The sequence below is a fragment of the Colletes latitarsis genome, chromosome 14 (genome assembly GCF_051014445.1).
Source record: "Colletes latitarsis isolate SP2378_abdomen chromosome 14, iyColLati1, whole genome shotgun sequence".
NCBI lineage: Eukaryota > Metazoa > Arthropoda > Insecta > Hymenoptera > Colletidae > Colletes > Colletes latitarsis.
Genome location: NC_135147.1, coordinates 22104785 through 22119070, shown reverse-complemented (window position 1 = coordinate 22119070; position 14286 = coordinate 22104785). Strand labels below are relative to the sequence as shown.

The window sequence follows — 14286 nt, the reverse complement described above, 5'->3', positions numbered from 1 at the left end:
CTGGCTTGAAATTTTTGTGGAGTACACAAAACAGTTTTACAATATTATAAAATTGCCCCAAATAAGCCTAATTGCTCACCTAACTATAAAACATTTAAGGTTTGTAATTTTTAAACCGATAGATAAGTTCGTTTCATGGAAATTTTGAATTTTGAACAAAGTATCTCCAATGTCTGACTTTATTTTAAACTCGTACAATAATCGTAAAATATTATATTCATTTTTGTACGCGTTTTTAATTTTAATGGAAGCTCAGTGAACGGGACGATTGTTTTTAAAAGCTTGTACCCCTCGTAAACAGATCCACGATAAAGGTAGAGTAAACAACGATACTGTTTCGTCCCGTCAACCGAATTCAAAGTCAACATATTTCCATTAAGACAATACGAAAACGCACGTATCAAATTACTCGACTGTGTCCGTTCGATTAAAAAAACTAACACGATGCGGTAATGCCTCTAACGAACAACGGCGTACGAAATTTAATGATTCGACAATTTTTCGTACGCAACCGTTTCCCCAATAAATCGAGTTCGTTTGGTGTGTTTAAAAATTTCATTCTCGCGAGCAAACATTTGCTATTTTAGTAGGTCAAATTTTATAACGTTTATCTTTCGCTTTAAATCCGTCTTTATCCCTTTCATAACGGCAGCTATTTTACGACGTACCTTTATAGGTTAATTCGAACAATATATAATACTGGAAAGAAATTAGATCTTCATCTAACGATAACAGTTTTATTACTATGAAATTACGACTCATAGCGTGGATATGGCGCATACGTACGGTACACGACAGTATAGTTATATTACTGCAATAATAAATACCGTCTATTAATTCGAGGATTAGTACTCTTTTTTGCCCATTTCCAGTTCAACTAACGACACGTCTTGTAAATGCACTCGGAAACTATTCGATACATAAATAATCGCTAGCATTTCGAATTTATAACGTATCGAAGTAATAAGATATTTAACGTTGTGGTTTCAATATTACAGCATCGCGTATGAGATGCAAAGTTTATTCTATTTCTCAAGTACCCTCACTTTATACAAGCACGCGAGTCAAAACAGAGAATTCTTATGAAACAAGCAAGGCAAGACTATTGATTATTAATTTTGAGAGTAGGTCAAAAATTTTATGGCGAATCCCAAACACAGAATCGTTATTGTTGTAGTGTTCGGCTACTCCTAGAAAAAATTTTAATGGAAGATTCTGGAGGCCAAAATAAGACGAAAATCAAGAATATTAATTCCTTGATTGAGGTTTCGCAAAAAAGTTATTAAAAAATTAAATTAAAAAATCTCGAATCGTCCTGGAAAAATTATTTTCGGTTGTGGGAGTCAATTACAATCACTTTTGGTGAATACACATACCCCCGAAATCCTACGCATTTTTGAGAAAAAAATTCATTACTGAAAATATAATGTCTGACCATAACTGTCTGTTACCCTGAAAATTGAAAAGTTTCCAATCATTCTGAAAAAATATATTCAGTTGCAGGGGTTAATTATAATCATTTTTGGTGAATACATATACCCCTGAAATCCTACCCACTTTCGAGAAAAAAATTCTTTACCGAAAATCTAATGTGAGTCCAGAACTAACTGCTTCCTTGAAATTTCAGAATATCAGAATATCACAGACAAAAAAAAAAACAATATTTCCACCATCTCTCCCAAAGCTATTCAGACACAAAAAATCGTTAACACTGAAACAAAGGAACCAAATAAATTTCCCAAACCACCGAATCGTATTCGACAAATATAAAACATTATATATTTTAATACACAAAACTCAAACGTAAATCAATATACATAAACGACATAAAGGAAACAGAGTATCAGTATTATTTTAAAAACAGTACCACGATCCAACACCCAATCTATTATTGCAAAAATCGGAATATCACCAGCCAAAAAGAAACAAAGGAAGCGTCGAACGATCCTTTCAGAGGACACGTCGTTCAAGGATGTCGCGACGAGATCGTTGTTCGACTATTGCTTGCTCTCCACGAGAGAGCTGTTCGATTAAAAGGAACAAGACCGTCCAATCTACGTCGTCAGGTCGCGGGACACTGTCCAAACGTGATCCCGACGAAGGCGGGGAGTCCGCGACAGCGGGGGCGAGAAAAAGGAGCTTCCGTGCTTTTACCCAGGCGTTTAGAAACGTGTCAGCGACAACGAGATCGCGCGTACGTTGAATAGCTTTAACGAAGCGAGTGGCGCGCTTTCTCGCACGTGTTCGCTAAGCTCGTGGGGGTCTCTCGCTTAAATCTCCAGCGTCGACGTTCCCTGGGCTGCTCCTACGATTTCCTACGACCGATAGCCAACGGGGAACGCGAACAGTGCACGTGCAGCGCGCCTTGGACCGCGCGGATGGCGGAAACTTCGTCCTACGCGCGCTGCCACGGCTGCTACGTGTCCTTTAACTCCCTCTTACATACGTGACGCGGGGATAACGGCTACAGGAATTCCGTGAGCGTCTCCTGGTGCCTGCCGGGTCGTGTGTGCACACGGGATTAAGATTCGATCAGTGATTACAGTTCGAAGAAAAAGTACGGCGTTTCCCCCGGAGCCGACCTATTAACCGTTATCTCGAGGCAGATAAGGGGAACGAGAGATACGGATAACGAGCACCGGCTCGAAATTTCAGATAAGCCCCTCGAATTACGACGGTCTCGCCCTGGGTCTTTTAATGCTGTGGCCGTGTAATACGAGTTCGACCGTTTTATCGACCACCCCGTCGTGCACAGAAGTGTATCGATTTTGGGAGAACTTATGGATGGAGATCGTCGCTGGGTGCTTCAAGGTTGCACGAACAAGCAGTAGTCCCTCGATTTAAGACCGAACTCTGCCCCCGTTACTGTGGCTTTCCATCGAATGGTAGAGAAACGTAGTTTTAGGAAATTATAGCGAATGTTTTTTGGGTAACTTGTCGAAAACATTGAGTTTTGTTTGTGAAATAATTTAGAACTTATGTTATAAGGACCGTTGGTGCTTTTGTGTAATAGTTAAACTTAGGTGCGTGAAAAGTTATTTGGAAATTTGAAACGTAATATTGAAAATGCACTTCTGTTTATTGTATGTTTTAAAATTTTGTAATATAGAATTACATGATTCTGGGACCAAAATAAATATAAAAACGATTCTACTGAACTTAATTAGCAAACTGGAACGAACACAGGAGAGGGTGTATGGTCATTAGCAAATGTAATTGTTTTACAAACTAACGAGCATTTAAAGCAGCATTCGCTGATGGAACAAGTGGAGGTATACAATTGCAAGTACATAATTGTACGTAATCAGTGAAACAGCCATATTCACCGTGGCATAATATACGACAGCTGGGTACAACTATCGTTTCAATTCATAGTGTCAACAGACACGGCAAATTATTTGTCTAAATATGTGTAACTGTCGACGAGATCTATGTTTTGATTAGGGAATTGCAAAATGATTATCGAATGAAGGAATAGGTAAACTGAAACGAAATTTGAAATTGAAGATGTTTTGAATTACAAAATTAATACGTACTGTTATGAAATCTCGATGCCGTGGAGAATTTTTATTAAAAAATAATCTACTATACGAATACCCCAAAGAAACGTAACAAAATGCTCCGCGTAGAACCAGCTGACGAAACGTAAATTTCATTTCTGTAATTTCAGAGTAAATTGGGGAAAACGAAAGTGTATTTTCTGAATTTCTCACCGGACCAGCGGAAACTTAGAGCCATATTAACTATGTGGTTTTACATTTTTCTTCCGCGGGCGAATGCCACGAAAAACGCAGCTCGAAGGTACGAATATTCACGTGAGCACTGCACGAGCAAAAATTATCGTTAGGGAAAATATTAAGATTCTAGGTCGCGAAACACAATTCTAAATTTTAATAAAAAGAAAGGGGGAAACTCAATTTGAAAATTTCCTTTCATGGCTGCGGAATAGATACATATATGTGCATAATTTGTTTCGGGTCAACCATGGACCCCACTACACTTTGCACGGGGCTAGCTTTGAAGCGACGACGTTCTCTGTGCGGGAAGCTTTGATCCCTACTCAGTGTCAAATTGTAGCAAATGTTGTCAATAAATAACACTTGATTTGCTACGGAAATGGGCTGTGTCGCGAACTCACGCTAGACGGTGGCACAGAAGTGCCTCTTCGTAGACGACGATCATTAGAGACTTTCTCAAACGCAAGATACTTTTTGAGAAAATATAGAGAACCATTGAAAATTGAGTCATGCTATATGCATCTCAATGTTTTATTAATATATTAGATGATTGATTACAAAATTTGTGATTCTTAATGTTAATATTGTTATCTTAAACGAAGACTAGAGAATACACACGAGTGTCGGTGTTCAAAATTTCAGAGTACCTTTTTTAAAAGACATTATTCACATTTAGAAGGATGAAACAATACTAAATTATTAAACTGTACATTTTAAATATGTTTCAGAATAATGATCATGAACTATCTATTATGCATACTAAATTTTACTATTATCAAAATTTTTCTACAACGAAACCTTCACAACAATGATTCTTAACACGACCACTGTCCGGTTTCTCAGTGGCGTATCCAATAGCACGGTGATATGGCCCATATACGGGCTCTGGACAGTGAACGTGTTAGAATGAAAAGGGTTGGCACGTTTTCGTTGGCGAATTCGACTCCAGCAGACGTTTACGCACAGTTTATACACAGCGATATTCATTTTAAGAATCATACGTGGACCAAAGTGACCCATCGTTAGAGTTCAAAGATCAAAAAAATGCTTCCGAATCCGTAAAAAACTATTAAATTACACACAAAGGGCACAGCGTTTCACGTAATCAAGGAACCAAATTTTAATCCAATTTGGTAAACCCGTTTTCGAAAAAATTCTGCCTCCGTGGGGACGAAGAAAAAAAATGGGGATCGTTCTCTCACCTTCGCGACCGCTATCTACCTGAAAGGACAGCCGAGCAAGGAAAGGACGATTGTCCCGAGCAGGAAAACGGCTGAAACTTCTGCATGTTCGGCTGGCAGCAGTTTAAGTTTCCGCAGGGCCGAAGTTATAACGAGAATTGCTCTGCCCGCAAAGTTTTCCGCCCGAGTCTCGCGAGTGTACACACCCCCTCCAGCCCCTCGTTTTTCTCCGCCACTCACCGGCTGGGTACCCGGCGTGTGTGCACCACCCCCTAAAACACCCCCCTCTGTGTGGCCCTTTTCTCTTACTCCGGACTAGTATTCGCGTGGCGCATGCTCCGCGAGAATTGTTTGCGTGCAGAGCCCCGGTGTTCGTCGTGTAAACCACGAGCACCGCAGACATTTTTTTCCAATGGTATATCCACCCCCCCCCCCCCTCCCCCAGCCACCCACCCCCGAAGCCCTCGTTCTCGCCCAACCCCTTTCTCAGCCGGTCGCAGGTATTCGCGCGGCGAGAATAAAACGCTGGCATATTTCAGACTTATTGCCCCGCGCGACGAGTATTCCCGGCCGCCTTTATTGCGCCTAGTTTCATTCTTTTCCGGTTTATGGCATTACCACGCGGCAGCTGGCATTACACGCGTTCCGACGTTCCCGGCGTACGCGTGATTTTAGCGCCCGGGTCTCGCTAACGATGCCTTTGCGGCAAAATTGAAAGTGTCACGTAGAACCCTCCAAAAGGAGCTTTCGGAATTTTTTACTGCTACAGTATCGACAACAGCCCTTTGAAACTTTGCGTATTTAGTAACGCGTTCCCAGAGAACTGTGTACTATTTTCACCCGGAACATTTATTTATCCAAGGAACATGTTATTCGCAGTTATTCGCGAGTATCTTCCGACGTATCGCTTTAAAACTATTTAAACGAAAGTATATTTTGTATACTCAATCTTAAATAAGGTTTACCAATTTATAATTAAATTATTGTAAGTTTCAGTATCAAGTTATTTGCGTTGGGATAGCTTCCAATATGTCGCCTTAAAACTATTTCGCTCGAAGAGAATTATTTAAACGGAAGTATATTTTGTGATGCAGAATTAGCGATATATTCAAGTGTTCCAAATTTAAGACTACTCACTTTATATTTAAATTATGTCTCAGTATCAATTTTATTTTGTTCTATGTGTATTTTTGCATTACAGGGTGTTTGGCCACCCCTAGGAAAAATTTTATGAAGGCTTCGTTAAACAGTTAGTTACGTTTAAAGTTCCGACCGTACTGAATTTTTTTCTCGAAACTGCGCAAGATTTCGGGGGTATGTCTGTTCACCAAAAATGATTGTAATTGACCCCCGCAACCGAAAATAATTTTTTCAGAATGAATTCAAAATTTTTGTTTTCGTCGAAAAATTTAGGCACCTACTCCTTGTCGATTTTACTTAAAAATTCATTTTTCATTTTTAATAATTTTGTTTGACATTCTACAGAAAAGTTGTCTAATACTTTTTTGTAGGTATCTATGAGCTCTACTTCAGAAAAAAGTTTCATTGAAATATATTCACAATTGTAAGAGTTATGGCTGTTTGAAAATTGGACCATTTTTATGGCGTTTTTCTCATTTTGCGGGGTCAAGGACCAATTACTCGAATATTTTTGCGATTTGTATATATTCTCCATCAAAATACGCGTAGTTTGCTTTTTTAAACATTAAAATCGTCCAATCCGTTCAGAAGTTATGACGTTTTAAAGATTTGCATGAAATTTCAGTGAAACATATCGACGCTATGGTCAGACATGAAATTTTCGGTAATGAATTTTTTTCTCGAAACTGAGTAGGATTTCGGGGGTATGTCTGTTGACCAAAAATGCTTGCAATTGACCCCTGCAACTAAAAATAATTTTTCCAAGACGATTCGAAAGTCTTTTTTTTCACCCAAAACTTTCAGCACTTACTCGAATTTTTTTCTCGAAAGTGGATAGGATTTCGGAAGTATGTGTATTCACCAAAAACGATTGTAATTGGCCCCCGCAACCGAAAATAATTTTTCCGGAACGATTTGAAATTTTTGAATTTAATTGTTAATAACTTTTTAACGAAGCCTCTATCAACATATTGGTATTCTTGATTTTCGTCTTATTTTGGCCTCTAGAATCCTCTATTAAAATTTTTCCCAGGGGTTGCCGAACACCCTGTATGTATATCGTTTATCTGCAAGCACTGATCTCTACCTCAACAGGAAAAATGTATAATAAATAACTAATCAACGACACAATTTCTATAGAATTTCTATAAAGTTTCAATGCAGAATTGCTTGTTTGGTTCCCTGAAAAGGTCCTTCGAAAAGGTATTGGTCGTGGAAGTGTCTTCGGATATCGATCCGAAAGAAGAAATTCAACTACGGATAATTAACAGAAAGTAAGCTCGTCGAGTTCGAGAGTTTGGTTGGTTCAATGTTGGACAGAGTTCTAGTAGTTTGGGTGCCTCGGTTACGAAGTTCGAAAGCTCGATAGCTGAGTTTTTAAATTCATCGGATTCAGAAAACGTTATGCACAACCTCGGTATTAATTTCACCGACCATTCTTGAAGAATCCTTTGGGAAGATCTACCAAAAATATGGTAAAACGGTCCACAGTGTAACTTTCATTTTCCACTACATCTGCTTTTATTAAATTCAGTTCGTATGGTTTTCTATGACAGAATCACGAAGCAAATATTTCTTAAATTTTACAGTTGTTTCGAGAATGAGCCTTTCCGCCCCTTAATTTCTCAACGTAGAGATTCAACTCGCCTCTGAGCAAATTTCGAAACAACAGCTGCGTCGAAACGCCGCCATTTTTTACGCCATCGAGGCAAAATCCTGCCGCGAATAATATTCGTTCGGATATGACGGATCTCGCACGCCATTTCCCTAACAGTAATGGAATATCATCGCGCAGCGAATAACGCGTTAAATCAAACCGGCACGTAATTATCGTCGCAGAATACCAATCAATTATTTCCGAGCCGCGTTATAAATGTTTAAAGTAATACGCGACTAATGAATTCGCGTAATTATGGTCCGCGTCTGATTGAAATATATTTGAGTATTTACCTTGCTGTTCAAACGTTAATGAAATTAATTTGAGAGACGTAATCCGCTGTTCCGCGCCCCGACCGCGACGCAATGAATTTACGGTTGTTTTCATTATTCTTCCAAAGAGTTTACATAAACGCATGATTGTTCGGGGCGAAACGCGACTGGACGCCGATTTCCGGGGGTCTCGTGGAAATTTCGAATTCCGAAAACGCCGCGCGCGCGACCAGAATCGCGCCAAAATTTCCAATTTTTGGGGACTGAAAACCTACGACTTTCCTCGCGTCTGACTGGCTGGCCATAAACGTACACTTACTACTGCTCTTAGTATTAAAAATATCGATAGTTGTTCATTGCTACTAATATATTTACATTTAAGACTTTATACAAAGACTAAGGTTTCGTTCATTATCTATTTTTCTACTTCATATTTCCTAGCATTGTTGCTTTACAAGCAATGACTCAAATTATAACGATCGAATAAAGAGATAAGGACAGTCCATTTGAAAAACAAATTAATCTTTCTATTTTTATTTATTTTAATATTCAACCTTCTAGCAAGTAGTTTGTACTTGATCTTTTCGTGAGAGTTTTAAAATATACTCTCTCGTGTTAAGGTTGGCCTGTTTCGAATTTCCGATCGAGAGAAATAAACGTCGCGTTTTCACTTCAGAAATCAGTCGAGCAATTTTTACACTTCGTTTCCGAGTCTCCTCTCGTTTCGAGTTGGCTGACCATGAATGCACCTGGACTACTATCGCTCGATGTTTGACTACCGCCCATCAAGGATTGCTGTTTCGTCTCTCTTTATATCGTCGTTTACGTCAATGATTATGGAAGAGGCTTGAATCAGTAACTTTTAATATTTATCTCATTACATATCAGTATAATGTAGATTGATATAGAATAAGCGACTAATTACTTAACAACACACACGAAAACAATAAATTCACGTTGCAAATAATTACTTGCCAAAACAGGATACAATTTCATAACAGTGTAAGTTAAAGTTGCACAAAGACAGTATAAATATTCCACTTTTTTCAGTTTCGTATTAAATTTCTTTTCAATTCTTAAAGAATACAAAATCTTTTACGAAGGAACTTCCCCAATGTTGATTTGGGAAGAAACCGAGCGTTTCGCGAACAGCACTGCCTACGAAACCGGGCAAAGTACGTCCATTTTCACATTTTCCAGGAAAACAACACGCAGAAACGAGTTCGAGCCCTGTCGGAACTGTTCAATGGAGAAGCCCGGGTCACCGAAAACGGCGAACTGGTTAAAACTTTCAGCGGGCCTTCACCGGCCATCTGGTCGCCAGAACCAGATCCTTCGCTGCTGAGAAAAAGGATTCGAAAACGATCGAACGTTAACTTCCGGACGATTTGTCAGAGCCACGAAGGCGGCTCGTTCTCGCACATGCAGCGATAAATCCCGGATTTTCATAAGTTTTCATCCCCGACGTGCTCGGCCAGGGTCGAACCGTGGCATCGATTCCACGAATACAGTGTGTCCGAGTAAGAAGAGGCGTGAAAGTGTAAAACAAATCTGTTTCTACTCGCGTTAAAATCCTTTCGAAAACGAGAGATCTTCTAGTCCCACGCTTCTACGTACTTTTACCGAATAACAGTGTGTGTTTACAAGTAAAAATAATACTAAAGTGTTACATAACAAAAGATTCGCGAATGCTTTGTTAAGAAGTTATGATAAAAATATGAAACGCGATGTAAACAATGTTGAATATACCTACGTTTCCATTTCAAAATGATGCCTTTGTTGAGACACTTTTGACATGGACGTACTATTGAGTTTATTGTTGATTTTTGCAATTAATCATCAAATAAACTTCTCTTTTCAGAGTATCACATTTTCACAACGAAACTAAAATTACGTTCGTAGTACAGTGCACGATTTCCCATTATAGAGACTTACCATTACGAGAACAATAAACGTATCCTAATTTACATTTTTATGTGACTTAACATGGACACTACATCGCCCTGTATTAAACTGAGAGAAACAGAGTTATCATATCTTTCACAGTTCATATTTTCGTTGTAACTTCTTAACAAAGCATTTATAGATTTGTTATTATACAACATTTTAGTCTTAGTTGCTTCAACAGTTTTCTACGAAGAATATAAGTCTGTCTACGCGTAAAACGCTGACGGAATGGACGTGCATCGCGATTGTTTGGTTTTGTAAAGTCTTATTCGATAAATCGAGATCGGGATCCGCGACGGTGGCCAAAAATTACTTTCGTCCAGCAGTGGGCGAAGAAGGAGGAGAAAGAAAGAGCGAGATTTATCGAAGCCGCGGCTTGTTACCGGGGCTTTACGCTTCCGGCGAGTGGGGGGCGTGGGCGCCTCGAGAGCCACGATAAAGGTGCTAGCAATTGATTAAGAGGGTCGTTTGTGCCAAGGAAATGCTACTTCAAACGCGACCCCGAACCGAGCCGCTTTTCAGGCCTCTTCTATCCCGTCGCTTTGATTCTTTTGTGCCCCGTCTGGCGTCAAAACTTTCGCGATAATCTGCTCGCTGGGGAGCGGTTGAACGCTCACAGGAGTGGGAATCGCCCAGGTATGGATTTAGCATTTCATACCGGTAATCTGGGATGTTTGTGAGATGCTTTACGGCACCGACGATCCCCGGGCCCCTCTTTCACGCTCCGATGGTCCACAGGCCGAACGCTACCTGTTTGAACGCCAACCGCCAGAGGAAACCATCGTACGAATTTTTCTGAATAATTGAATAACTTCTCGCGTTACCACTGTGCAAGCACCGACGAACGTCGATTATTCGAATACTCTCCTTTCTTCCTACCTCCAGCGCGAGCTTCACAATTTCTGCACGATAGTTACGAGCGTAAAATGATTATTGCTTCCGGTGTCGTCTTGTTTAGAATTACGAATGGCGCAAGAAATGGTAAACAGTGAATACAAGTGTCTCGATTTAAAAATGAGAGCTACCATTTCACTCGAAGACAATTATTTTAACGAATGTATAGTTTGTGATGTAGATATATTCAAATGTTCTAGATTTAAGACCACTCAATTTATAATTAAACTGTTAGTATTGGTATCAATTTCATTTTGTTCCTCGACAGAAAAAATGTATAGCGACACAATTTCTGTCGAATTTCTAATAAAGTTTCGATTGCCTGAAAAGGTTCTATCATACAGTAATTTGTTTATAATACTTGTAAATCTCACAACGTATTGCATTTTTGCACCGATCGTCGACCAGTGGGAACTTTCCTCGAATAAACGAAGCACGAATTCCGCGATGCCTGGAGAGACGCTCGAAAAACGAGGAAACTTTATATTCCCGCGCTTAAAACGATTTATCGAGATCAACATCCAACAGCCAACGAAAGTAGACGTTTAGCTTCGATGGAAATGCACGAAACCGAAGCAATCTGGAAGCTCCGAGAAACCGATACGATAGATGTTACGCCTCCATTTCTTTCCTGAATTAATCGTTAATGCAATCGATTCTGGACGGAAACGTCGAACGAGGATGGTCGATTGGATCGTTACCGGAAAAGCACTCGTTGTTCGTTCGTGTTTTCAAATCGAGGGTTTTAACGTATTTCGTTCGTAAGATTTCGCGAATAATCGTGAGCGTTTTGGTCCTCGATTTCGGTTACGTTATTCCGAAAATCCTTGAAATCTTTGAAATAGCATGCTATGAAATTTCCCGATTAAATTCATGGGCCTAGAAACGCGTTGAATGATACATTTTAAATAATTTCGAATTGCTGAAGAATTAAATTCGTAGTTGTTTGACTAGAACCTTTTGCCTACAAAATATGAAAGTTCGTTTATTTGAAATTTCTGTAGGTTTTCGTGAATAATTGGAGGTTTTAAGAGCTTAATTCCTGGTTTAACGTAACGCAGGATAAATAAAATTCTGTAGGTAACTGGATCCAGGATCTTCACGGGAGCTTAACGCAATCTTCGATTCCGCACACTCCTGAGCTCCGCGACAACGTTAATTTACGCCCCGTTTCCATCGTCGCCGATAAAACGAAATAAATGGCCGGCTTATCAGCGAAAAATACTTCCTGTAAAAGTATCCGCGATAATGCAGAGCAGGGATCAGCGTATTTCAGTAAAATAATTCTGTATTAGGCCACGCATGCGGCGGCTAATCTAGCCGTAGCCACGCGCGCGGACTTCGAAAACGAGGAAATTAATTGCGATCCCAAAAATACGAGGGGACGATCCCCATTATAATAAATTCAGGGTTAAGTTTCGCGGAGGCTGTGACCCCGATAAAATTTATGCCCCGTATAAGCCAATTATTTATCGTCCCGGCGGTTTCGTGACTTCGGATTCGTCGACCGCGAAACTCTTTTTTAATTTGATTGCGCGAGTCTGGTCGAAACCCCCTCCAATTACGATCGAAACTTTCCAAATGATAATAATAATTTAAGCAATGTTATATATCAATATATCAACGAACCGAAACGAGTTGTTCCTTGAAAGTGAAATATAATTCTTTGTTCTTAATAATTTCGACGAATAAATTTGCCTGCTCGAGTCTGATCGAAACCCCCTCCAATTACGATCGAGACTTTCCAAATGATAATAATAATTTAAGCAATGTTATATATCAATACATCAACGAACCGAAACGAGTTTTTTCTTAAAAGTGAAATACGTAACGAAATATTATCACCGAGAAACATGAAGTTTATAATTCTTTGTTCTTAATAATCTCGACGAATAAAGGAATTTCGTAAGACAAAGTGTTTATTTCAGAAACACAGAGGCAAAGTTTCGGCTGAGAGTGACAGCCCTGTTCGAGCAAAAGAATTAATTAAAATCCAAAACAATGCGGTAAGTGGAGTCGTTAATTTTGTGGAGCAGAAGCATTTTTTGCAATGGTTAAACGTTGTTAGTTTTATAATACGCGAACGAAAAAATATAAAAAGGAGATCTAATTTGCGGACCAGTAGGTTCGAAACGTCAAAATTTAAAACACGGTGTTTATAATCGACAAAATAATGAAGAAAATTATTTTATTAAATAATCGAGAGTTTGCTATTATTATTCAAAGTGGCATTTTAGCTTTATTTCACGCGGGGAATAATTTATGTGAAGTTTGAAAGAAACTGAATCGAAAATTGATATTCAATTTTTGCACGTCTCAGGTAGCAGATTATTAGGATTGCTATCGTTAATGTATTTTCGCTATGGAATTTGTGGAAAGCCATACTAAAATGTACGAGAATTTCAAACAGCATACTAATTTTGCCGGTAAAAGCTCTATACTCCATAGTTGGAGGATTTAAGTGGATTTACTGCTTGTTGAAACAAGTTCTTCACGCACAGTATTAAAATTTGTATATTACACGTGTTACGTTCGTTGCAAAATTTCGTTCAATACTATTACAAACCAGATACGTTTCTTGCGAGACACCTGGCTGAAAATAATTATACATAACTATAAATACTGATTGATCCAAATACGCACAGAAAAAGAAACAAGGTTTCTTCAGTGATAAAGTAATTATTTTCACCCGTCATTTTCGAGAAACTCCACAACCAAAACAAAAAGATGCTCCTCGGCGATATACAAAATTTGAAAATTGTCTTTTCGCGTCAGCAGTAATATTGGTCGAGCAAAACAAAGCCAGTTTAAATGCGATTTTTTAAACAAGAAGCTATAACTCTTGCAATTTTTAATATTTTTCCATGAAAAAAATACTGTACATGCTTATAAGATGAATAAATATATCTACAAAGTCTCAGTACAAAACAGCCTACCTATCATTAGAAAAAAAATCACAAAAAGGGCCGTGAAATTGGCAGTCTAGACAGCAATACCTCCTTAATTCGCGTAGAGGAGGCCCTCGTACAAAAACTTTCCATGTTAGTAGCAGTAACCGAAATCGTCTCGAGCAACTGGACTTCCCCAGGACCCGTGCAGAGATTCGCCCATTCGGGGCGTTCAATTTCATTCCGCGGTCGAGCCACGGCCCGCCAAAGTAAAGACGAAGTAACACCTTTGTAGGACTTACCTGTGCCAGCCGCCCCTAGCCTCAGAACTGCATCGCCTTGAAGGGAGATGGAGAGGGTGGCGGTATCCTCGAGGCGTGCAAGAACTTCTTCGGGAATGTCCTCGGGTTCGCGGAGGCGGAGGGTGACTTCACCTCCGCCTCCGCCACCCTGACCACCCCCACCCCCGGGACTCGTCGACGCCGAGTACATGAACACAGATCCGTACCCATGTAATGACTGCAGCGGCAGCCTGACGCCGCCCACTTCCCCGACCGGACCCTGAAAAAC

At 39.6% G+C, this 14286-nt stretch overlaps 1 protein-coding gene across 7 annotated transcripts in view; it reads right to left on the bottom strand.

Annotated features, from left to right (window-relative positions):
* Positions 1-14286, bottom strand: part of LOC143349937 (uncharacterized) — a 539266-nt gene that overhangs the window by 260625 nt on the left and 264355 nt on the right. For all 7 annotated transcript variants that reach the window (XM_076781601.1, XM_076781602.1, XM_076781607.1 and 4 more), the window contains one exon: positions 14019-14277. In XM_076781601.1, the coding sequence (XP_076637716.1) occupies positions 14019-14277 (259 nt within the window). The remainder of the gene's footprint in view (positions 1-14018; positions 14278-14286) is intronic.